Genomic DNA, 25,504 nt, shown 5'->3' with positions numbered 1-25,504 from the left:
TTTATATAAAATAATTATAATGCTAAATACGTATATTATAAAATATTAGTTTCTTGTTTTTTGTATGACACCCTACTAATAATAAATAAAAGTTATATAATTAATTTAATCCTCCAAAATACAAATTTACAACATATATTTAAGCCGGAATTTCCAAATCTTCACAAACTTGAACTTGAATAAGAGTCGCCAACATATATGCGCCATTTGTTAGATGACTAGCTAGTTACTATACTTCAGCTCCATTTAGCTCCCCATGCACCTACACGTAAAATAGAATAAAATAATAGAAATACAACTAAACTAAACTATAAATTATAAGATCAATGCCATAATCAACATGAGAAAAGTTCAAAACGCATGGAGAATCCAGCTATACAATAATACTCATGTTAGCCCGCAGGCCACAACACAACAACACCCTAAAGCCAATATAGGCAGCAGCCAACCCAAAACCAAACAAAAACACAACAGGCACAAAACAGGCTACAAGCAGGTAGAACCCTAAACCAGAGCTGCTAATCTGCCACTATCAGATCCAACACTGAAACCAAACCAGAAGCGGCAACCTGCAGCAACCATAAGCCAAATAAGGAGGGCACACACCAAACACATCTAAAAAACAATAAACCAGGGCACCCAGCTATCCATACAATGAGTAAAAACAGCCCCCATCCCTTTCACATCAATTGCCCCTATTTTACAGACTTTCAAGAATGCAATATCTTCAAAAGAACAACAACTAAGTCTGCTCTCCCTGTAACCATTTTTAACAACAAAATTAGGTGTTTGGATCAAAATAAAGATAAATTTAGAGCACTAGATGTCCTATAGTTATCAAAAGCAACATAACAACCAACATAAACATCCCAACATTGCAGCAACACAAAAGCTTAAAGAAGTCACATTTTGACATTGATCTGAGATTGTTTTTTATTGCTTATATATCTTGTCACTGTTTTCCAAGCTTCATTCTGTACATTTGTCAATTTAAGCTAGGCAAAATCAATTAAAATTAAAGTTAGCATGTATACAAAATCAAAGATCCTTGTGCTCTTTTAATATATAGATAATAAAACAGGAGAATAAACCAAAAAAAAAAAAAACACCCTTAATCAGAATTGAGTATGATAACTACTATACATGCAACAAAATTATACGAAACCAAGCAAAGTATTTCAAAGTGATAAATTGTCTTTGTGAAGCTTTATCTTCATATTATCATACCCTGTGAACTCATATCCAACACGAACATTAACAATACTCCAATACCTCTAAACAAACTCATAAAGAAAATTAGTAGCAAGAATCAAGAATGGCCTGATCAACTATAATTATTTAAATAGAATGGAAAACTGATTTTACAAACCATGTGTCTTCCACTACATTTTATTAAGAGTAACCCAAAAGGCCAACAGATTCAATATTCACAACTTTCTCATGATACAAAAAGCTGACAGCAGGAAAAATCTTCAAACAAGAACCCGGTAGAGGAAACAATTTCTAATATAAATTGCATTGGACCACTAAACAATGTTCTGCTACCCAAGTATTAGCTTTATTTTGTAACTTTTATCACTTCATACTATAAGTCTACAAGATGCAGTTATTCACAATAACGTTGGCGAAAGAGCATTACCTCAAATAAGTGGTTAGAAAGAAATGTGACAAAGAACTAGCCGAAATCAGAAGAAGCATCGTAGCCTACAGAGGGGCACCTTAAAATTAAAAAATTACAAAGTCAATTACAATTCGTAGTAAAATAAAAGACATTCAATTGAAAGGCCATATATTTTTAAGCATCCTAGATTTGACCTGACAACAAATCATCTATAGAACAAGAAATAGGCCATTTGAAAGACAGATGCATAAGTATGTCATAAGTTTTGACTAAGAATTTCAGTGGCTCTTCGACTATTAAAATTTAAAATTTACATAACAGTAGACAGCAGAGACAACAACACCCACAACAATATCAATATTAAAGGCTAGATATCAATAATAACAACTACAACAATAACAATGGAGGCTACAACAAAAATTTATAATCACATTCTAGATTTACACCATAAACTTTTAAACCCAATTTCCCAAAACCAATCTACCAATTCAAATTAGCTCAAATCATAGTCAATTATAATACCACCTATCACTCAAATTAATTCACAAAATCATGCATAAATAAATAAAAATCGACATTAGACCGTGCAAATCAAATCAAAGCTATAAAATAATCCAAAAAGAGATTAAAAAATGAAGAGAAAGATTATACTTTTTCTTGCGAATGACGGGAGATCTACAACCAAAGCAACGACTTTGCTGAAGAGGGAATGGTGAAAGCCACACCTCACACACAAAGTGTGTCTCCTCCTCCATTCACTTCCTCTACAAAACCATATTCAACAAACAATTATCTATTTCCTAGAAACCTTTGATCTTCCATTGATAAGGTGGTAGAGAAAAAGTAAAAACCTTCAATAAAATTCTCGACAGTGATTACATATATTTTGGTCGTTATCGGCCCTTTCCTATCCTAATTCCTCAATTTTCTTCTACAATTTAAACAGATCTAGAAAGGGGAGCTCCATTTTCAAAATAATTAATTTTTAGAAAAATAAATTATAGAGCAAAATATTTTAGAATTGCAAACCACTAACTAAGACCACAATATAACGAGTTCTATACATAACTATTCACCAAACAAAAAACAAAAAAATATTCAACAAAATTATGAACTGATAAAAGTATAGATTTGGTAAATAACCACAAAATCGAAATCCACTCCATATATAACACCAAATTAAGACAACAAGATAAAAACCAAAAATTAATTTAACTTATGAGCTAGGTAAATGACGGAATTAAAGTCTTATTAAAAAAAATATGGCGGAATTAACGAGGCTCAAATCAGCAAACTCACCAATTTTACTAGTTGAAATTGGGGCTAATAGCCCATAAAATGAGAAGAAATAACGATATTTTCCTTGAGATTTGGGCAATAGTAGAAATTAGAAGAATTTGAGTGGAAGAGAAGGAAACAAAGAAAAGAGAAAACTTATAAAAAGAACTCAACCCAAATTTCTTATGAATAATAAACTAATGAGCCAATTTTAGAAGGGTTAAAGCGTAGACGAAGAAATGAGTAGCAGCGACTGCCATTGTAGGAGCATGAGATTGAGAAAAAATGAGGAATTGGGGAAAGGAGGAGAGAGAGAGAGGATAAGAGAGTTTGTTTTCTTTTTGGTTTATCTTGTAAGTGTGGCGGTGATGTAGTAGAAGGTTCAAAATTTGGGGAAAAAATTAGAGGGAATAAGTGAAATTTTCAGCGCCTCTCCGTATTATTGAATTTCTTTGCCGTTGCATTAGCTTATTTAGCCGTTGTATTAGCTTCTTCTGCTCAACTAATGCAACGGATCTAAAAAGCCGTTGTATTAGCTCTATCTTATGAAGTGTAAACTAATATCCGTTGCATTAGCCTAATTTATTGCGACGGTAACAAAAATGACGTTGCATTAGCCCTTTATTGGCTGTTGCATCTGGTTAAAAATGTAGTAGTGGGTGTCCCAAGGCATGAATGAGATGGTTCCGTCGTTCCGGGTATCAAATAATAGGCTTCTCATAGTTGTTTGGGAACCTCGGAAAACACCTAGATACATTATCTTGTCGGGCCCAAAAAGGTTATGTGAAGGCCAAACTTAAAGGCTATACATACACAAATTCAGACAAATTTATTTTTTACAGTAAGATATAAAGGAAGACCCCTCCTATCACATGAGGGGAACGACGACTCAGTTTTATATATTAACGGATAAGATGAGATTTGTACTCATACAAGGTGTTATAATCACCTCAAATCTTTTGACTAATCAACAAACCACCAAATAATTATTTTTTCATAAAGTAAACAGAATAAAATCAAGAGCTTCGTTGAGGGTTGAGCTTGTGGAGATCAAAAATCGTAGGCAGAGAGATCGATATAGAGGACGGTATATAGTTGTCGTGGTCGGCTTTTGATCCAAAAACAACGAACGTGTTTCGGCCATGAAAACGGCGTACTGCCCTTTTTTATCTTTATTTTGGACCACTATCCTATTTTCTCTATGAAATAGATATATCGTGTATGTCATGTGACTTATTTGGTTCTAGGTATGGCAAGTTGGCAACGTAACGTTGCTCCATACTACGGTCTACGAGAACAATTTTAGGCAATTATAATTATATTACAACTTAACATATTTGTTTATACTTGTAATGCCTATTAGAAAAATAATGGTGAAAATATGTGAAACTTGATCAAGGCAAGACTAACTTAAGGCAATTAGGCAAAGGAAAGATAACACATCGACAACAAGAGATTTAGAGAGAGAAAATGGGGTTAAGGGATGAATGAGATAGTTTTGGAGATCAAGTAGGCTTTTTTGGCCCTTTTGAAATCCCAGGAGACACCTAAATGCATAATCTTTTCGAGTTCAAAAGTGTTATTTGGAGGCCAAATTTGAATTCTATAATAAGGCGGTGATAGGGTATGCATTGCAAAGTCATATAATATTGTTTGGAACTATATATGACCATTAATTAGCCACAAAACTACTCGTGGTGGCTTTGAGTTGATGAAATGAGGCACATAATCGGACTAAACTGATAGTTTAAAGGCAAAGCAGATGGTTTTAGTTAGCCAAATGGCATCCTGAGGGCTTTGCGGGGTCCCTGAAAAACACCTTGTCCTCTTTTCTTTTCGAGTCCGAAAATGTTGATAATTATCTAAAATGAAAGCCTATAATCCACGATTTAGAACAAATTTCTAAAAAAATTTAAAAATTGAAGTGAATGTGGGGAATGACCCCTAAGATCATAAAAGTAGGTTTGGAAACGTAACAGGCCTACCAGTAAGCCTATAAAGTCTCGAGAATGAATTTGATTTAGATACAATCTTTTTTACTATTTCGGGGTTTTATTGTAGCGAGTCAGTGGTAGTCAACATATTACTCTGCATAAATGCACGTGTTGTTATATAACTCTGCATATTACTACGAGTTGAGAAGTGGGTTAAGGCATGAATGAGATGATTCCGAGCACCAAGTAGGTATCATGGGGCCCTTTGGAAACATTATGAAACTCGTTAATGCCTAACCTAGTCGCATTCGAAAATGATCACCATAGTATAAATTTGAAGGCTATAATATATGAAATCCGACCAAACTCAGAGATTTCACTCGGTGTTGAAATCTCAATTAACGATAAGGGTTGGGGTGCATAATTTTGTTTGGAACCATATACACCAACTAGTCATTCACATAGAGGCTCATAATGGCTTTGAGTTAATTAATGAAGAGAGGCATATATTAAATTGACTACATCGATAGTTTAAAGGCAAAACGGTCTATTCCAACCAATTAAATGGTCTCCCAAGATGTTATGGGGGTATATGAGATACACTTCATCCTCTTTCCTTTCTAGGCCCAAAAAAGCGAAAATGTAACTAAAATTAAAGCTATAATCCACAATTTTAGACGATGACTATTATTGATTTGGCTATATAGAATTGTTCATATATATGGTGCCTTTATTCGTCAAGTATCCATAACAAAATTGGAACCTCATCTCTTGAACTACAAAAATAATACTTTTATTGCAATCTCGCTAATTATTGGTCTGTTTCTTGTACCTAAAGATTTTGGATAATAAAAATATGTTGTCATGAAACATAATTGCTATATATATTCTAGAATAATTGAGCCTAAAACTTCTTTATTGTAATACAAATACTGAAATACATGATAAAAATGTTCAACAACAGCAATTATTAAAACAGTGAATCTTAAAGTATTAGGAAGATATTAATCATTTAAAATTAAGTTGGCCATATTTAGGAAACTTAGTAGGGGTAAATAGACCAAAATGGCGCTCAGTTATAGCCCTGGTTTCTTATCTTCATCAAACATTGCAAACAAATAAGTCTCAAGTGCTTGCCCTGGTTTTAAAGGAGTCCCTTGTTTCACATGATTGATCAAATTCCTATAATAAGTTCCGGCATTGTTCACTGTGGCTGCGACCCCCCCTGCTGATGGCCATCCGGTTTCAGACACTACAATCGCCGTGTTAGGTGCACCCACCTTTGCTAGAGCTGCATATATTGAATCCACCATTGCATCAAACAAGTTTTGGTAATTTTTGCCGTTATTCGGATCAGTAACCACAGTCCCAGGGGACGTAAATAATGCGTAGTTGAGATTAATATCATGCTGATTATTAATGTAAGCAAAGTAAGTGTAAATGTTAACTAACAAAGGTGAATTGTTACTATTTATCAATTTGATAATTGGGGTAATGTATGATGTGTAATTAAATTGTCCATTTGAGGGTGGATACGTGTTCATCATAATTTTTGTACTAACGGATGTAGAAACCTTAATGGCTCGTAAGTTGTTTGATATCAATGCGTTGTGAACATTTTGCATGGTGGGTAAGACTGATGAGGCGAATTTATGGGAAGGATTAACTTCATTCCCTACAACAATATATTTGATTGATGATGCAAAGGGCACGACGTTGGTCCTGACCCATTGCCTCGCCGCTGAGGGATTGAATGCTAGAGACCGAAGGTTTTCAATGGGGACGTCTAGCATGAGTTTAATGCCGGAGCCTTGTAAGGCTTGGAGAGCTGCTATATCTGGACTATAGAGTCTCATTGCTCCTATGCCATTGGATTTGTAGAGGCTCACAACATCTTTCTCACTCGGCAAGTTGTCTCCAATCATTCCATAGCATACACCAATTTGTGCCTCTACATTATTAAATCGTCATTACAAAATTAGTACAAGTTTGGGAGTAAACGTCAATTCAGAGCATCTCCAATTGAGATGATATAAGATCATATATATATATATATGATCACTTAACAAACTTTTTCATTTAATTAATTTATCAAAGCTCTATTAAAATGTATTGAATACCAATGCAAAAACTAACTCTTCCTAAAATCATGTACATATATAACCTAAACAACATTTAATATCGAGATATGGCAAGAAACATATACCTGTAAAGTGCAGGCTAATCGATAAGAATATCACAATGAATAGAGTGATGGCAACAGCCATTGGAGGCCTGGTTTGCTAGGGATATCAATTATTAATTATTTGATTTCAAAGAAAATGACATCAATTACTGATAATTTGATATCAAAGAAAATGACGGGATTATAATTGATGAAAATATACTCTACGAAGGGAAGAAGCTAAATATAATTAATTTCTTTAATATTACAGATCAGAAACTTCAATTACAGGCCAATCACTAAGTCAATTACAGCACAATTATTCATGGACTGATAATTTATTTATTTATTTTTTTTTATTTTTTTTTTTATTTTCCCCTCAATTGTTAAGCAATTTTGAGTTATTGAATGTCTCATTATCCCACAAATTACGCTATTTATGCCAAAAAAACAAAGAAAAATGCGAGAGGACATAAATAGGATATAGATCAGTGAATATCTAAAATATTTCTGAGATATTACTAAATTTATAATTATAATTTAATTTGTTTGTCTTACAGGAGAAAATATTCAGACCAAGCTTTCAGGTCATACAAATTTATATTCAGGCTTCGTAGATTTATATGATAATGGTTTGATTTTTACATAGTAAACAGTCCCCATAATAATAAAAGGGGTACTGATCAGAAGTAAAAGAAGTTGAACATTTATATCATGGCTTACATTACAAATTGATTTGGATAAATGAAGTAAAAATTGATATTGTAAGTACTCCTTGTATTCTCTAAACTCAACACCTAGTGCATGAGAGCAACAGCAGCCTCTTGAACGAGAGGCTGTGTAACATGCACATAATGCTCGGCCTCTCTCTCAACTTGCTCCCAGCATCGTTTTGCATCCTTTCCTTCTTTCATTTTCTTCACGAATGCCACAAATTGCCTCCAATTGTCAGCTTGGAACAAGTCCGGATTCATCCTCAGATATGTGAATGCACACATTTCTCTTTCGCCTGAGTTTTCATCCACCTCTAATGCAGAGGCCTTCAAAATCTGCTTGTGTGCATGTTCATCATACCGTGGCAGAGCATTCTCCCCTGCTAATGGAACTTGTGCTTCTTGAGTGGCTGAAACCACTTGCCTCACAAGCTTCTCGGGAGCACATAAAGCATCTTGTGGCTGCTCATGATCACGCATCTCAATGCAAGTGAAATTGAAAATAGCATTATGGCGCGCCAACATCTGAGCAATAGGAAGGTACCCATCACGATACCTTGTGTTGTAGTACCCAGCCGTCAGCTCAGGGGCATGGGAGCGGGACCCATAGTGCCAGTGAATACCAGCAATTTTCACTGAGATCTTGACACCCGTGTCCCTAAAGATTTCAGTGGCTGAGGAGAGGATCCTCTCGCCATGATCCAAGAGCATTTGGGAGTACCAAGTGAGGAAGAATTCGCCATAGGGGCTGTTCCAGCCTCCACCTTCTTTACGGAAGAACTGAGTGTCTTCCGGCCAATTGTTGTAGTGGCCTGCATCAGTTGGACCTGAATTCCATTCTGGTTTACCAAAAGCTTCTGCGGCAGCTTTTAAGCTGCTAATCATGTACTGGATACCAGCAACCAACCAATTTAGGAATAACGTACATAATTAAATTTGAACCCATAAAGAGTTTATCACTCATTAGACTACATAAACGAATAAGATAAAAAAGTATACCTTGTCAAAACACTGGAAGGCTCCAATTCCAGGAAACTTCCATGTTCCATCTTGTTCCGGATATGAAGGGTATCGCAGCTCACCAGCAGGACCCATCCCTACTTGTATTTCCTGTTAAAAGTAGATGTTTTTGTCTTCAGTAAAACAATTACGAATTGGGCAAAATAAACAGGTCTTAATCATTGTTTGGTTGACTCATCTTCGACTCAACCAACAAATTAAGTCTCCTACAGCTTAAAATTGATCTTACCACAATGGTGTCGCCAAGGAGATGTTGGAACTGATCTCGGAAAGCACGCATAAAATCTGAATAACATTGCACTGGTGTTCGTCCCTTCAAGACTGGAAGGGTATCACAACCAAGTGATATGTACTCAAAATTTCTTCTGCCCCATTGATCAGTATATGCCAAATCCGGATCCTTCTGCATTTCTTCCACTGCCCATTTTGGCAAAGGAATTCTGTACACGCAAAAGGCAAAGCAAGACATCAATTACCGAGATCAAACTATGAACAAATCTAACAAGTAATCATGCACAAGTACTACCATATCTTATTCATAATTTAATTCCTTCATCCATAAGGAACTTGGTGTATTAATCTACCTCCTTCTGCATGATCTATTAACTATTAAGCATGCCCAAAAACATATCATCTACAATCCTCAGTTTCTTACAGATGTAAAATAAGTCATTAGCTGAATGTTGCATCACTTCTAATATTCCCCCAAAAAGCAAGTCATTAAATATATAATTCAATCAACATCACAAAACAAACTTTAATGTGAGTATAGCTCACTAAAAAGAGAAAATCCTCCGTCCCTGAAAGATAGGCCACACGTCATCATCCTTTAATGATATGATGGTGACTACGGTAAATGAACTCAATTTCGTAAACCAACCCCTAATCAAATCTAGCATACATTTAATAACCACATCCGTTTAAAGATTAATAAAATTAAAGGGTCTACACTACAACAAACTTCAATACTAAAAATCGAATAATTTTTTTAAAGGAAAGTGAAAGCAACCAACAAACTCAAGAAAAGAAGAAAATCCCAAAAGCAATCCACTCCAACTTTTGTCAAGTACCGCAACATTGTCAGTTTGTCATGAACTCTTAATTGACATCAGCCTCACGTGAATTTTGCCAAAATAAATAATAATGTCAAGAAAAGTACACTCTTTTTTATAGTTCACCTTTAGCCACAACAAAATAAATTACAAAAAAAATTGTATGGCTAATAAAAAATCGTTTAATCTACGGCTCCATTACATTTACGCTAAGACATCAACAAAAATCTTCCACATATCCAAACTCTTATAACCAAACAACAAATTATTCATCAACATTAACACTCTCAATCATATATTGATAATGTGTGGATTGTTCTAGCTATTATCTCCAAAATATTTAAATCCTAGTTAAACTCTTCGTTGGAAACTTCTGCACAATAAGACCTAAAATAAGTGCTAATAATTTCAGATAAGATAAAATAAAACATCGATAAATTCAGATAGAATGATACAAAAGTTAATAAGTTCAGATAAAATCAAATGATCGTTAATTGGTTCATACATTGTATGAGTTTAGATAAGAAAGTTTAGATTAGATAACATAAGATAAGTGGAATTGTAGGTGAAAGTTCACACTACCTAACTAAGAAAACATTGCTTTCAACGTTTCTAGTTTAGAGTTTAAAACCTTTGACCCGACACGAACCCAATTTAATATTTTTGGGAGAAACTCAGACTCAACTTGAGCACAAAACAACCCAAATTAAACTCAATCTGATATATTTAGTGTACAACCACACTCTTCCTTAAGCAATCATCTTATTTCTTTATACGTATAATTTCTGATGTGTACAACCACACTCTTCTTTATACCCAAAAATATTTCAATCCATCAACAAATCAAACACAAACCCGAACAAATTATCCTAAAAATACACCTTACTGAGGGAATCCTTGATCAAAAATTGGTAAGAAGAATATCTAATCTTAATCTAACATGTTGAACACAATATACCAAATACAAAAACATACATAAACAAAACTAACACCTCCTTCATATGACTATATATATATAAAAGGGGTGGGGTGAGGATCGAACCCAGATCACTCTGGGGGAGATGGAGGGACAAACCGTTCATCCATTCCTCCACTCCATAATCCTCCCGTTATATGACCATATAACAGAAAGAAATGATGCAAGAAATAAGATGACAAATTTTGGTTGAAAGCAGAGATAAAATAGAAGGGTAGAGAAACATACGAGACGGAGTCGCCGACGTTACCGCCACACTGATGAAATGACATAACAGCCTGAACCTTCAACCCATGTTTCTTAGCCATCTCAATCAAATCAACATAACCACCCCAATTATACTCCCCAGGATTATCTCTCTCCACCAAACCCCACCACACATCCATCATTATCCCTTCTACTCCCGCGCTTTTCAACGCTTGTAAACTCGCATTCATCGCTTTCCTACGATTCACTGTATTATCCATCTTAACACTATCCAACGGCATCATCACGTAAACCGGCACGCCTTTCTCGTGCTTATCTTTTGAAGATATCTTGTACTCGTTTTCAACCGCGGTTTCATGTTCCGTAGTTGCAAATGCCTGGCATGCTGCGGTTAGATCAGCTCTTAGGGGAGACCGACATGGGCTCACTGGGGGTGATAGCATGTCGGTTAGGTCACCGCTTTGGCGTGTCACTTTGCATTTTAGCGCCGGTGTTGGAGATTTCCACACCGCCGATGCGTTCAGTGTCGATGATGAATCTCCGGTGTTTGTTGCGGTTGTTTCCACCGGAAGTGGTGTTCCTGAGAGTGCTCCGATCTGGTGTGTTAAGCTCATCGCCATTAACGTGGGACCTAATTCAAATTTGAAGATCTCAAAAAATTAAAAAATATTGCGCACTTTTTTTCAATCAATTAATTTCTTTTAGTAGATTTAAAGTAGATTGAAAAATGGAAAGGAGAAGTGGGGTGTTTATATAGGAATTTTGATGGGATTTCGGATAAATAGGTTGGGCGTTGATATGATGACACGTGTTAATGGGGACACGTGAAGGATGGAGATGAGATAACAGAATCTACGGCTAGGATCTGTGGAAAGCACGTGAAAATGGAGGAAGGGAGGTGGAGTAGAAGATCGGTTATGAAAGTTAAACCCGCGTTATTGGAAAAAGGTTGTTTAGTTAGTAAGGTAATGACACGTGGCCGTTGAATTAGCAGTTTGTGGTATGAGAAGAAGTGTTTGGTTTTGATACAAACATAACTCTTTCCTTTCCCCTTGTTGGTCCAAATAGGGGCAAGTCTACTACTCTGTATTTTGATTAATCCGAAACGAAGGGAGTAAACAGAAGTCGTAGATACTCGTGTTATAGATTGGGAACAATATGAAGTAATGAAGTAGTTATTGATGAGAAGGTACTCTGTATTATACAAATTTCTAAGAAAGCGAAAAGTTGAAGTCTAATGAGGAACAATAATGAAAATGTGATATAAATACAATATCTTCTACTATCTAGCATAAAAATGAAAAACTGAAATACAGAACAACAAAAAAAAAGTTTGAAACAGATAACAAGATCATAGAATTGGCAAAGCTTTCACATCAATTTCACTAATTTGATAACCAAAATGAATATTATTGTATCTAATTACTACTCCGTATAATGTCATGTTCATTAGCTAACAAGTTCATACAGTTCGCGTATGCATGTTAACCTGTAATGGTTCCGAAGGATTGTTAAAAGTCCTTAGGTTATCCTCCTACATGCAGAAAAAGGAATTCCTAGGCATGAGTTTAACAAGTTCATACAATTGAGATATTCCTCTTTCTTAACTATGTTACTCAGAAGTGTGTACACATTCTACACACAGACTCGTGTCCAAGTGTCAGATAAGCTGTTTTAATAGTAAAATATATGAACTGTCAAGTGTTTGAATGTATTGAGGGTCCAACACAGATACAGGATGTGAAATGCATTGCAGAACAACATTCAAACAGTTCATGTATCAATTGTGATCTTGCGTTGCAATATTTAAGAGTGGTGCAGTGGTCCTGGTGAAAGTGTGAAACACTGCCTTACATAAGGCTCTTCAACATTTTACTGCTAGCTTTTCCAAGCCCGAAAGCAAAAACAAAACGCTTCTACAATCAGCAAAGTAAAGTACTTACAAGAAGGCATATCTTAGACCAAGGGGTGTCTGGTCTCCAACTTTATTATGCACTTCATCATCTCGATCCTGAAGACAAAGTTCAACTGTAAGGTTTACATTTGCACATGTACGGAGCAATTGCATACGCAGAACCAAAAGATTCAGCAACATGACATACTCCAATATATATGCAGTGAGAAACTTATGTAAGCCAGAAAATGTTGATTAGTTTCATGAAATTATAATAACATTAAAATCATCCATGAATTTGCTGGCGAAAAATACATTACAAAATTATTAACTGACAGAGTAAGTTATCATGTTCATCTTGACACATAATTAATCAAACAAAAGCCACCATACATACTCCATAACATAGTGGAGCATAAACATATCGACATAACATAGTTTAATAAATTGCAATGTTGATTAATAAATTGTGCGTATCAACCTGAACACCTTAACATAGTTTAATTCAAATTATAGTTACTAAAATAAATGATATGGACCCAAATAAAAGTATTCAGATGTCCAACATTCTAAGTGTCTGACATTGTTCAGGACCCATGATTCTAGTGGCCTAGTGGGCCTAATGGCTTCTAGATTTCCAGGACCCAGAATAACTGTGGTATTGGGCCTTGATCAATGTGGTACTGGGCCTTGATAAGGCCAAATTAATGAAGGACAATATCACACTAATTTCTCACTACCCATGATATATGCATGTCTATTTGTCATTATGTAATTACGAAGTATGTTGCATTGGAGATACAAGTTTCTTTAAAATAAGATATTGCAACTCCATAGTGTAAAGAATATCTATTCCCGTCCCTTTCATTGATGGAAAAATGGTCTCTTGTGTTTTTATTAAAACTAATATTTCGATTATCCACCTATGAGAATATACGATGGGGAATAATCCCTTTTATCCACATTTCAATTCTCATTACATACTCAAATTCAAAATTATATAATATCCTTCTTTCACACAATGATATTTTTTTACATTTCTAACCTTATAGAGTTATGCTATACTTTACAATTGCTATCTTACTAATACGTATTAATACTGATAATCACAACTCATTAACTTCATTTGATTGGTACATTCGAACCTACTCACAACCTCTATCGATCCCAAACCAACATCAACACAAACAGCTCGCAAACAAACTAGACTCATTAAATCACGTATCAATATTCAACAAATCAAATAGCTAGATAATCCACCCACCAAAATGATCTAAGATATTTGATTGTTTCAAGTAGACCCATAACAAATTGACAACTCTTAACAATAAGAAAGAATTGGATAGTAGATGGAGCCATAAATAGCAAGAATGTGAAAACCACATTTAATTTAATTTTTTTTGGTAGCGGTGAAACAAATTCATACTCCTCCCCTCTACCTAAAAACAGCGTTGTTTGCATTAAATTCTCTCTCCACTTGCCACCCATATATCACATTACGTGTGTTCTTAAACCCTTTTAACTCACTCTCTTTCTCTCTCTAAAAATCTTATGTAAATTAGAATTTGTACTACTAGTTCTAGTGCATAACATCAAATACTAGTATACTTCAACTACACCACATTATCATAATTAATACATTATTATCATTATTAATGTTATATCACATCATACAAAAAAAAATACTAAGTGTTACGTTGTTGGCAGTTGGACTCTTAGGAGTTAAGACTCATAAGTTATATGATCGTATACTATATACTTAGCTATTCTTTTGAGAGGGTTTATATGAGCAGCTATGTATAATAATAATAGTAATCGTAATAGTAATAGTAGTATGGAGATCGAGGCAGCAACAGCATTAGCAACAAACGAACCAGGTGGTTCACACAGGAATTACAAAAACGCCGTCTATGAAGACGACGATGATTCGGAGACAAGCGGTGGAGGAAGCGGTGGTATTGGTGGTGCAGCAGTGGCGTATCTAGTATGGGAAGATCTAACGGTGGTGCTACCAAGTTTTGGGAATAAGCCAACAAAGAGGATACTTCAAGGGATAAATGGTCATGCTGAGCCTGGTAGGATTATGGCTATTATGGGTCCTTCTGGTTCTGGCAAATCTACTCTTCTTGATTCATTGGCAGGTTTTTTCTTTTTTCTTTCTTTTCTCCCCACTTCACTTGATTATTTTCTTTCTTCTCATCACTTGAGTATAACCGATGTAAACGGAATTTAATCTCACATAAGGAGTATTTTACTTGGATTATACCAACTAAAATAGCTCATACAAATTCTTATAGATAGAAAAAGTGTAAAAAGAATAGTTATATATTGTAGGATTTGGGAAAAAACATTATAATAATTCACCATTTTTGAAAGTTTAGGAGTTAAGATGCTTAGATCTATAAATAAATAGAATATTCAACTTTGTGATATGTCAATTATTATCTTTTTGATGGGTTTTTTTTGGAGTTAATGTTAGATGATAAGCCATTATTTTGTCCATAATGATACAGGTAATTTTATAGATTTGAATCTTTTTAACTTTATTTACACTTTATCATTTTTTTTGCTTAAGTTCAAAAAGAAAAGACATTGATTGTGTGCTTAAAATAGGAACAAGTACATGAACAAATCATATGCCAATAAATTAATAAAGAAAAGAAACCCCGAAAATGGGTTTTGGAAATCTTGCATTCTAGGTGTATAGTGTTTTACATTTATGTCTCAACTTAAAGCATCATTTCCTTCTTGAGGAGGTAATTTTGGTTCAATTTTTTTTTTTTCCTTTTGAATTTCATTTGGATTTATTCACATTTTTATCTTTTCTTGAATTTGGGTGACTAATCTTAATGTTAAGTGGTCCTTTTGTAAACAATAAATCAAATCATTAAAGAGCACATGTTGATTAATTAATTGGTGCAATTTTCAGAGGTATATCTAGATTGCATTGGATGGACCATTTTGGTTTGGTGGATCATATCCAAAATTAAGAGCAATTAACTCAATTTTGGTTAATTAATTCTGTCACAAAATAAAACAATCTACTCCTTATTCTAAAGACTAACCATATAAATTTCGTAATACACCTATAAAATCGAAACAGCTGGAATATATCGAGTGTAGTTAAGATATGAGTGCAAATCTCGTCTACGTACAACTCGTGGAATTTTAAGCATCCTATATTAAAGGAGTGCACCAGCCCGGGAAACAAGAGCATTAAGATCTATCTAACTGCAAAAAAGGGACATTTCTCTTTCTCTCTTAAATAAGTTGTAAAGAGATGACTGAACTTCAACTACCCTCCATAAACTCAGTTTTAATGCTTCCACCAAACTCACTGCCAGCTTCATTAACAGCTAACCAATGTAGGGTATGCCAAAAACTTAGAATTTTTTCTCTAAATTTGTGCCATTTTACTGCTCAACTTTGAGCTTTAGCAATTAATGTGTCCTATACAAGTCAATTGAAACTCAAATGGTGGTTGAAAATTTATACAGTATTCCCTTTGTTCCGCAATATATGACCATTTAACTAAGGCAATATTATTTGTTTGGTTAAGATAAAAGTGCGATATTACTTGTCAGTTTTTAAGTGTCCGCGCAAAAACTAGCACCTTAAAACTTATGAGTAGTTTAACTTATAGTAACATCGGAAGGAGAGATTATGTATTAGAGATAACTAACCATTGGATATTAAGCAAATTCATGGATCACCCATTTACATGATTGATTTGTTGAATGTAAGTTCATAATCATATCAAGGATTTCGGTTATGTTTGGCAACACTAGCTTAAAACAGAGCTAAACTGATAGTGAGAAAAACCATAATTTGTGTAGCTTCTAAGTGGTATATTTTTCGATACTTAATTAAAAAAAAAAAAAAAGGAATTAACGGAAGATAATAGTCAAGTAGTATAGAAAAGAACACAGACGAAGTAGGAGTTTTATTGCTTACCAGCAAATCTGCTTTGTATATACAAATTTGATAGCATTTGGTTTCTCCAACTGTCCCTTCCGCAGGCAGACTCTCAGCAAATGTTGTCATGACTGGAAAAATTCTACTAAATGGCCAAAAGAAGGGACTGCAATATGGTGGAGTGGTAAGTAGTTAATATGAAGTAAAGTTTTGGACAAAAAATACATAAATATACAACAAAAGAATAAACTTGTTGACTTAAGTCACTTAACTGTAATTTCAGGCATATGTGACGCAAGAGAATGTACTCCTTGGAACTCTGACAGTAAGAGAGACACTCACTTACTCGGCATATTTGAGGCTTCCACCAAACTTGACGAAAGAAGAGATCGAAGGGATCGTAGAAGGGGCCATAATGGAAATGGGTCTCCAAGAGTGTGCAGATACGATAATTGGCAACTGGCATCTGAGGGGCATAAGTGGTGGAGAGCAGAAGAGATTAAGCATTGCCCTTGAAATACTCACACGCCCTCGACTCTTGTTTCTTGACGAGCCAACCACTGGGCTTGATAGTGCTTCAGCTTTCTTCGTAGTCCAGGCCCTGAGGAGCGTGGCACGAGATGGGGGCAGGACAGTCATCTCTTCAATTCACCAGCCTAGCAGTGAAGTTTTCACCTTGTTTGATGACCTTTGCCTACTGTCTTCTGGTGAGCTGGTCTACTTTGGCGATGCTAAAAAAGCTGTTCTGGTAAGGAAATGAATACGAAAACTATGTTTAATGCAAAAAATTAATAATGATTCAATTCTATTCTAGATTTTTTAAAGATCAAAAATTTATAATCTATATAATTAACCATTACAGTTCTTTGCACAAGCTGGATTCCCATGCCCAAGTAAAAGGAATCCCTCAGACCATTTTCTGCGCTGTATCAACTCAGACTTTGATAAGGTTACAGCTACACTGAAGGGATCCTACCAAGCCCGAGTATGTGCACAAATTAAGATCATGTTACCCTAAGATTTACAAATTAAATTATTTCTCAATCTAATATTGTTTTTTCGCCTTTTCCTTGTCCGATTTCTGCAGCAAATCACAACGTTATCAGATCCTATGATGGAAATGGAAACAGCACAGATAAAAGCAATGCTGATTGAGAAGTACAGGCGGTCAGAGTATGCAGAACGGACCCGAGCAAGGATCCAAGAAATAACATCAATTGTAAGCATCCTATACACAAGCTTGCTAAGTCAATGTAATCTAAATTTCATCTAAACATGAAAAGTAAAAAAGAAAAAGGAAAAAAAAAACCACGCAACTTATGTCAGTCCTAAATGATAACCATCTATTTGCAGGCAGGACTACCAACAGAAGCACCAAAGGGTAGCCAAGCCAGCTGGTGGAAGCAATTAACAACACTGACTAGGAGGTCTTTTGTAAATATGTCCAGGGATATCGGATATTATTGGCTACGGATAGTTGTCTACGTAGTAGTATCTATATGTGTGGGTACCATCTATTATGATGTTGGCACTGGTTACAGTGCAATCTTGGCTAGAGGAGCGTGTGGTGGATTCGTATCAGGTTTCATGACTTTTATGTCTATTGGAGGTTTTCCATCCTTCATCGAAGAAATGAAGGCAAGCATTGCATTCTAAATTCTTAGGAAAGGACTGTTGTTTTAAATCACAATGCTAAATTTCTATCTATTGCAGATCTTTTATCGCGAGAGGCTCAGTGGGTACTATGGAGTTGTAGTTTATATTCTATCGAACTTTCTCTCTTCATTCCCATACCTGGTAGCAATAGCAACAGCTTCAGGGACTATAACTTGGTACATGGTGAAATTCCGTCCAGAATTCTCTCACTACGTATACTACTGCCTCAGTCTTTTTGCAAGCATTTCAGCAGTTGAGAGCTGTATGATGGTGGTGGCTTCACTAGTTCCCAACTTTTTAATGGGACTAGTCACAGGGGCTGGAGTAATTGTAAGACCAACTAATTGTTTCATGACTATTCTACATGTACTTATAATACAAGACTTTTCTGATCACAAATTGTTATTATGCAGGGAATAATGATGATGACCTCAGGCTTTTTCCGTCTACTACCTGATCTTCCTAAGGTGTTTTGGCGCTATCCTATTTCATACCTGAGTTTTGGATCCTGGGCAATACAGGTAATAATTATCAATATTTGCTACTATGCATGCCAAATTATACTAAAGAGTGTAAACACAAGTTACACTTTTAACACATATTAATGTTGGCACTAAGTTCAGATCATTTAACAATAAGGTCAGAGGGTTCATACATCATACCACCGTCAAATTTAGATGTCGACTTTTACTAATTTAAAGTTTGGTAAATGCAGGGTGGATACAAAAACGATCTTGTTGGTCTCACGTTTGATCCACTTATACCTGGTGATCCCAAATTAACGGGAAGGTATATCGTCACAAAAATGTTTGGGGTTCCCTTGGACCGGTCCAAGTGGTGGGACTTAGGCGGAATTTTCCTACTCATCTTAACTTACAGGCTACTCTTTTTGGTTGTCTTCAAGATCAGAGAGAAAGCGACACCAATGTTTCAGACATTTTACAGAAAGAAAACTCTGAACCATCTTAAGAAGAGACCCTCTTTCAGGAGGACTGCTTTTCCTTCCAGGAGATATCAACCTCAATATCCATTGTCATATCAAGAAGGGCTTAGTTCTCCAATCCCCTAGAAGAAGCTATAGTAAAATTTTCAAGTGTATCTACAGTGTCAATTCCGTAAGCTTATTGTTCATAAGAGAGTTCTATCATTGTGCATTTTACCTATGATTCTATATCTCTCAAGACCTTCAACACAAAGATGGTGTTAGGCCCATTGGAGACAAATTTCAAGCTGAAGAGCAGTACGAATTATCTTAATATATAGGAAAACAAATGAAGTTACAAAGTTTTTCTGTAACAGTAATGCAACTCTATACAGAATACATGTTGAACCAAGAAGACACGCAATGTAGAAGAAATATTGTTCATTCTTATAAGACAGACAATTATAGTCATTCACTGATATATGATCCAAATAATATTCCATGTCCCCAGGCTCTTCCCTCTCAATCTCTCTCTCTGTTGCACACTTGCACCATCTACTTTATACAGTAACACAAGATCAACCTATAACAAGGTTCTGATTGTAATAAACAAGCTAGTTGTACAGACTACGGTACAGAAGCAGTGTCAGCCATGGTAGATCATGAAAGAGTTGTAAGACACATATTGACAAGAAACGAACTGCATGAATACTCATTTTGATGAGGATTTTAGTGCAGAATGGGGAAGGAAAAAATGAGTTTGCTGGGCTGGTATTCATGCAAAGAACAAGGGGGAGAAACTGCGGAAAAAATCTGTATATAGTGGACAGTGTAAAAAAGCTAATAGCAAAGGTTCTAGCAACTAACACGACAAAAAAGGGAAGGTAAAATATAGTTATATGTTGAACACTTGCAAAAGCCCTTCCCATAGCATCTAAGCAGAAAGTATGTGAGATTTTCAGATGGCGAAGGGGAGCAGGCAAGTCATAAAAAATTCACTTAGTCAAATTTCCACCCATTGGCCCTTTATGTTGTCATTTCAGATTTTCAGGAATGCCAGAAGGAATGTAAACCCAGGTGCAGGACAATCAGTGGATTAATAACAAACTCAGTTAAAATGCAACAATTGGTAAAAAGTCTAGTTATGGTCTTTAATGCATATTAGAGAAACATATTCACTTTAAATACTACAGCAAAAAGATTAGTTAAAAACCAAAATAGAGGCCTAAAAAAAATTCTTACCTTGGTGACCATCATCCTCAAATAAACAGCTGCAATGGCTGTGTTGCAGTCAGAGTGAATTTCTTTCACGCTGAGTTCACCTTATCTCATGGAAACCTGCCTGCAGATGGTAAGAAGAATGCCATGAATTTACAGGGTTGACTGACCTGAGAACTGTTAAAATATCTTGACATTCTGCATGTGCTAGTGTGACACGCCTGCCAGTAAGAGGTAGCATCATTGTGATAATAAATAAATAAAAGACAGCCATATCACCTTTCAGTATTTTCAATTAATATTTTCAATTGAAGTAGATACAAAAATAGTCAAGGTCCATGCAGTTACTTAGGCAATCAATTTATACTTAAATGGCGTAAAATCAAAATAAAAAATAAATAAAGAAAGAAAAAAAAGAAAAAGAAAAATCACACACTTGTGATAGCTCTAAAGCATCAGAATTTCAACAGATTGTATTAGAAATAGCATTCATCACTTTGCATAAGAAATTTACCAAACAAAACTTAAAGTTACATCATAGATACTTCAAAGTAATATCATGGCAGGAATGAGAAACCATTAACCAAAAAGAATAAAGATTAACTTTTTCACTTAGGATGCAACGAATAAAAATAGCCATTTGTATTCACCAAGAGAACATATCAGATCAATCATTCATCATAGTACAAACTCATTCTCTGTAGCATGGACACTGGGCACTCCTAGGAGGATTATCTTTTTCCTTTCAAAGCAAATGAGCAAAGGAAAGGATAAGGATCCCTAGCACCAGATTTTTCATACAACACTATAAGAAAACATCCTACTGCTTGTCCTCATCTAATACACCATTTTCAACTCGATTGTCAAATCCATGATAAGGAATTTCGATCATGGGCTTTGGAACTGGACGGCCTTCAAATTCCGTGGGAAAAAATTCAAAATCAGGACCAAAGTTGAACTTCACCACACAATTGGGTTGATTAGGAAGGGTATACATTGATGCAGCAGGGAAGTAGCGTCCGCCAAAAAGATCTTTAAAAGCAACGCCCTGACAAATGCCATTCTTATAGAAGGATATTTCACTTCCTGCATTACAAATTGGATAAGGAGAAACTCTTAATTACAATCAACATAAAGGTTCATTAGTAGATTACAAAATCTTACAGAGAAACTCAACAGAATCAAAGACATAAAGGCATTACAATACCAATTGTCAAATTGCCACATTTCACATACATACATACATAACTATAAAACGGAACAAAATTACAGTCCACTAGACCTGAGAAAAGGGTGGTTCAAGACTTCAAACTGACAATTCAGGTCATATTTGGGTTATGAGTTATGACACATGGTTATTATTTAGGTTATTTCGGGTCAAGTCAGATTTGGAGTCTGCAGCTAGTAAGTTTCTGAAGAAAATTCAATTAACTATTTTCAGGTCAGATTGGATCGATTTCAGGAGGGGTCAAAATTAAGGTGCCTTGCTCGTTCCAAGAATTCAAATTAGATGATCTAGTAATGTGCTCCTACTAGGTCTAGTACAGCCCTACAAGTGTACAACTTCAGAGTATTAGTCCTACTACTATACTTCTCAGTGATCAGTTAATCACCCTGTCTTGCCCCAAGGTAGCAAGCCTCCTAATACTCCATTAAGTTGATTTATATTCACAACAGTTCCTTCTCACACATGCAAGCAATTGTTATTCATTGCATAACTCTCATATGTAATAGAAGTTTTCATATCCTAAGACTCTATGAGGAGATGCTGCATACATAATAAAATTAAGCCTTAGTTACCAAAATACACATATCATCCATCAACCAACAGAAGCTTTTCATTGGCTTGTCAATCACCCAATACTCCTCTAGAAACACTTTCTTCAATATGTTTCCATGATCACCAAAATCTGACATATTTGCCTACTCATGACATTAGCAACTTAAAATACCTTATTTCTTTCCACAACATCCTGCCCAAAAACAAGAACAATCTTTAAAATGAAAGTCAACAAGCACGATATGAAAATCATCAGAGCACATCTCATAAGAGACTTAACAAGTTAACATCCACATAACCACAATATTCCATGAAATAGATACAAGATACACACGGTAAATTTCCTTGCATCAGCTTCATATCTTTAGCAAACATGATCTAAACTAAAATTATCAGAAGCTTAACATAATCCAACTTGACATGATCTCCAATTTATGAGACATGATGTTGTTTACTAAAGCCTTTGGGTGGAGATAACCATAAGACCCAAGCTTGCTGATGATTAATAATGATACACGTAGATGCCAAAGGCCAACTTTCTATAATCCAACTTAAGTGGGAATCTCTCATCATGTATACTTGTTGGATTCATTGTTCCAACTAGGCAGAAAACATATTGCCATTCACAAGTATGTTGCCGTGGCTAAGGTTCTTAGGTAGTCACCAATCGTCATAAATTGGAGGTAAAGCTAACCCATATTGAGAAAAGCAGGTTATTAAGTGAAACTAGAATGCAGCTATGTAAACATACTCCGTCCGTCCCATAATATAGTTCCTATTGTGTTTTTTTCACGGTATTTAAGAAATGGGAGAAGAAGTGGAAAAAGTACATTAAAAGTGGAAAAAAGCCAAACAAAAGTATAAGGCAAGTGGATAATTTAAGGGAAAAAAAAAAGTAAAAAGTACAATTATAGACAAAAGTTAGAGAGAAAGTGGAAAAAAGTACAATGCAAATGGATAATTTAAGGGTAAATTAGTAAGTTCAATGAATATACTTAAAACAAATGAGGGTATAATGATCTTTATATACTATTCAAAAATAGAAATAGGAAAAACATTTTGGGTCTCCAAAATAGGAAGGAAAACAGGAAATATATTGTGGGACCCGTTTTGTTTGCTATAACATACATTAACCATATACCTTATTGCTTTGGTGGAAGTACTCAACAAACTGATGCACTAAAGTTCAATCACTAGTATAAGTTGTTATTTAAGTCTTGGAATTAGACTTTGACTCAAACTACAATAGCAATCCCCCTTTGCATTACTTGAAAGCAAAGTAAAACAACATTCGAATTTGCACAAACATCATTACTACTTCATTTTAACCTACACTTTGCACAAACACAATCATAACACAACCCAAAAATGTTGCTCAACCAAAACCAACCAGCAAACAAGATATCCAAACTTGTAAACTTTTGCAGGCTAAAAAACAAGAACAACAAAAGTTGGACAGGAAAAAAGCAACTCACCGGGAATGATCTTTGGGGGATCCTCCTTTGGGTCCGGGGCACAAACATACTTCTGCCCCTTATACCAAACTAAATGAGGCGGTTTCGGAGCATACAAATTCCCTTCTGGCAAATTAATATAAAACCCAATAACATCACCTTCTTTATACCCTTCATCCCCATACTTTTCCCTCAATGCCTTATGTATCTTACTCCCATCAATATCCCTATACCCGAAACTATTCGCATCGTACCCCACCGGAGCTTGCAAGTCCCCTTTCTCCGTCGACCACCCCAACCTCGTATGCCCTGTCTCTCCTAAACTAACCAACTTAATCTCAAAATACCAAGCGCCATCACTCACCCCTCTCGTCGCCCTCACCATTCTATACCCTTTACAACTCCCGGCACTCATTCGATCCTCGCTCAATTCCACCTTCTCTGCCTTATAAACCTTGGAAAGACATATCTTCGATTCAGGGGAATCATCATTCTTATCAGGAAACCTCGGAATCGGAGTAATCAACACAATATCTTCCGATTTCGGTGGAACTGCATTGTGATTGTGATTACTGTTATTGATGTTGTTCTTAGACTTCTTCTTCCCTTTCCTCGACGTCGTCTTCGTCCACACATTATTCCCCTTGCTCTTCTTCTTCGACGATTTCTTACTACTCCCACCACCATTCCCACCAACCGGTGTCGATTTCATCGCAGATTGTGAATCCAAATCCAATTGATCAATTTCAAAATTCGAGAGCGATTTCTGTTTCTTCGAAGGTGGGTCTAATTCTTCTTCATCTTCCCCCAAACCTAATAATTTCTTTTCCGGGTTTTGCTCATCTTCAGAGATTGATTCAGAGGAAATATCTTCCGACCCTAAAGTTTCGGACTTCAACGCCAATTGGGTCGGATTCTCCGCCGATTCTACAGCCATTGATTCGGATTCAATTGTAGCGATTTTCGGGCTTGAAGGTGGATTTAGGTTAGGGTTTGAAACAACAATGTCGTTGTTTTCGATTGTATTGAGGTCATCAGTGTCGTTTGCAGTAGATTCAGGAATTGGGTCGTTTTGATTTGGGGAAATTTGAGGTGGGATGTTTTCTGGCTCTTCATCTTCATCGTCTTTGTAAGTATTTTGCAAAGTATCCATTGAAGAGGAGAGAGAGAGAGCGAGATAAGGGGAAGATGAAGTTAGGGTTTATGGAATTGCGAGGGAAAATTAAAAGAGGGCTGATTTACTGATTGTAGGGTTTATCGAAGTGTTAAATTGTTAATCTAGTGGTACTTTTTTTTTTGACACAATCTAGTGGTACTTTAAGTTAAAAACAATGGGAAGAAAAAAAAAATTGAACGCTAGCAAACTAGATTTAACTTGAACATGATCTTAAACTTCTTACTAAAATTTAACTCCTGTTTTTGATAAATAGCTTATTTGAACAAAATTAATTTATTTGACTAATATTAGCTTATTGACTATTAAATAAGCTAATTAAGATGTTGGTGGGAAATTGTTTCTTGGTAATGAATTACTCATATGTGAGATTATTCAATTTCTCGAATATGGTCAGTCGATCAAATGAATACTCGATGATCATAGGTTATATGAAAGCATTCTTTATTTGATTCAATGAGTTATGATTAGTGATTATACTATACTTAAACATTTTATATGCAATTTTTTTTTTTTTATAACTAGA

General features: G+C 35.4%; 4 protein-coding genes and 1 long non-coding RNA gene across 6 annotated transcripts; 1 reads left to right on the top strand and 4 right to left on the bottom strand.

Annotated features, from left to right (window-relative positions):
* Positions 1 to 11: 11 nt before the first annotated feature.
* On the bottom strand, positions 12 to 3,553 carry LOC110736251. Of its 2 annotated transcripts, XR_002514225.1 has the most exons (4): positions 2,921 to 3,553; positions 2,273 to 2,385; positions 1,640 to 1,718; positions 12 to 262 (listed from the first exon to the last, which is right to left on the bottom strand). It is a non-coding gene; the product is annotated as an uncharacterized LOC110736251 (long non-coding RNA). The 2 variants fall into 2 exon arrangements; XR_002514224.1 differs by lacking the exon at positions 2,273 to 2,385 and having other exon boundaries at positions 2,921 to 3,541.
* A 2,281-nt stretch (positions 3,554 to 5,834) lies between these two features.
* LOC110736250 (glucan endo-1,3-beta-glucosidase-like) lies at positions 5,835 to 7,448 on the bottom strand. Its single transcript, XM_021916423.1, has 2 exons — positions 7,040 to 7,448; positions 5,835 to 6,784 (listed from the first exon to the last, which is right to left on the bottom strand). Exons 1-2 carry the CDS (start codon positions 7,098 to 7,100, stop codon positions 5,910 to 5,912), a joined length of 936 nt encoding a protein of 311 aa, XP_021772115.1. The 5' UTR covers positions 7,101 to 7,448; the 3' UTR covers positions 5,835 to 5,909.
* Positions 7,449 to 7,564: 116 nt separating this feature from the next.
* On the bottom strand, positions 7,565 to 11,696 carry LOC110736249 (beta-amylase 1, chloroplastic-like). The gene is made up of 4 exons (XM_021916421.1): positions 10,987 to 11,696; positions 8,960 to 9,170; positions 8,710 to 8,820; positions 7,565 to 8,598 (listed from the first exon to the last, which is right to left on the bottom strand). Exons 1-4 carry the CDS (start codon positions 11,583 to 11,585, stop codon positions 7,795 to 7,797), a joined length of 1,725 nt encoding a protein of 574 aa, XP_021772113.1. The 5' UTR covers positions 11,586 to 11,696; the 3' UTR covers positions 7,565 to 7,794.
* A 2,676-nt stretch (positions 11,697 to 14,372) lies between these two features.
* LOC110736247 (ABC transporter G family member 12-like) lies at positions 14,373 to 19,859 on the top strand. Its single transcript, XM_021916419.1, has 9 exons — positions 14,373 to 15,000; positions 16,879 to 16,958; positions 17,058 to 17,522; positions 17,637 to 17,759; positions 17,862 to 17,993; positions 18,128 to 18,412; positions 18,488 to 18,760; positions 18,844 to 18,951; positions 19,146 to 19,859. Exons 1-9 carry the CDS (start codon positions 14,655 to 14,657, stop codon positions 19,497 to 19,499), a joined length of 2,166 nt encoding a protein of 721 aa, XP_021772111.1. The 5' UTR covers positions 14,373 to 14,654; the 3' UTR covers positions 19,500 to 19,859.
* A 1,329-nt stretch (positions 19,860 to 21,188) lies between these two features.
* On the bottom strand, positions 21,189 to 25,119 carry LOC110736248 (protein TRAUCO-like). Its single transcript, XM_021916420.1, has 2 exons — positions 23,826 to 25,119; positions 21,189 to 21,656 (listed from the first exon to the last, which is right to left on the bottom strand). The coding sequence occupies exons 1-2, from the start codon at positions 24,955 to 24,957 to the stop codon at positions 21,391 to 21,393; spliced, it is 1,398 nt and encodes a 465-aa protein (XP_021772112.1). The 5' UTR covers positions 24,958 to 25,119; the 3' UTR covers positions 21,189 to 21,390.
* Positions 25,120 to 25,504: the final 385 nt, after the last annotated feature.

The sequence above is a fragment of the Chenopodium quinoa genome, unplaced genomic scaffold (genome assembly GCF_001683475.1).
Source record: "Chenopodium quinoa cultivar QQ74 unplaced genomic scaffold, ASM168347v1, whole genome shotgun sequence".
Taxonomy (NCBI): domain Eukaryota; kingdom Viridiplantae; phylum Streptophyta; class Magnoliopsida; order Caryophyllales; family Amaranthaceae; genus Chenopodium; species Chenopodium quinoa.
Note: the sequence above shows the minus strand (reverse complement) of the source record. Positions and strands in the feature narration are given on the sequence as shown.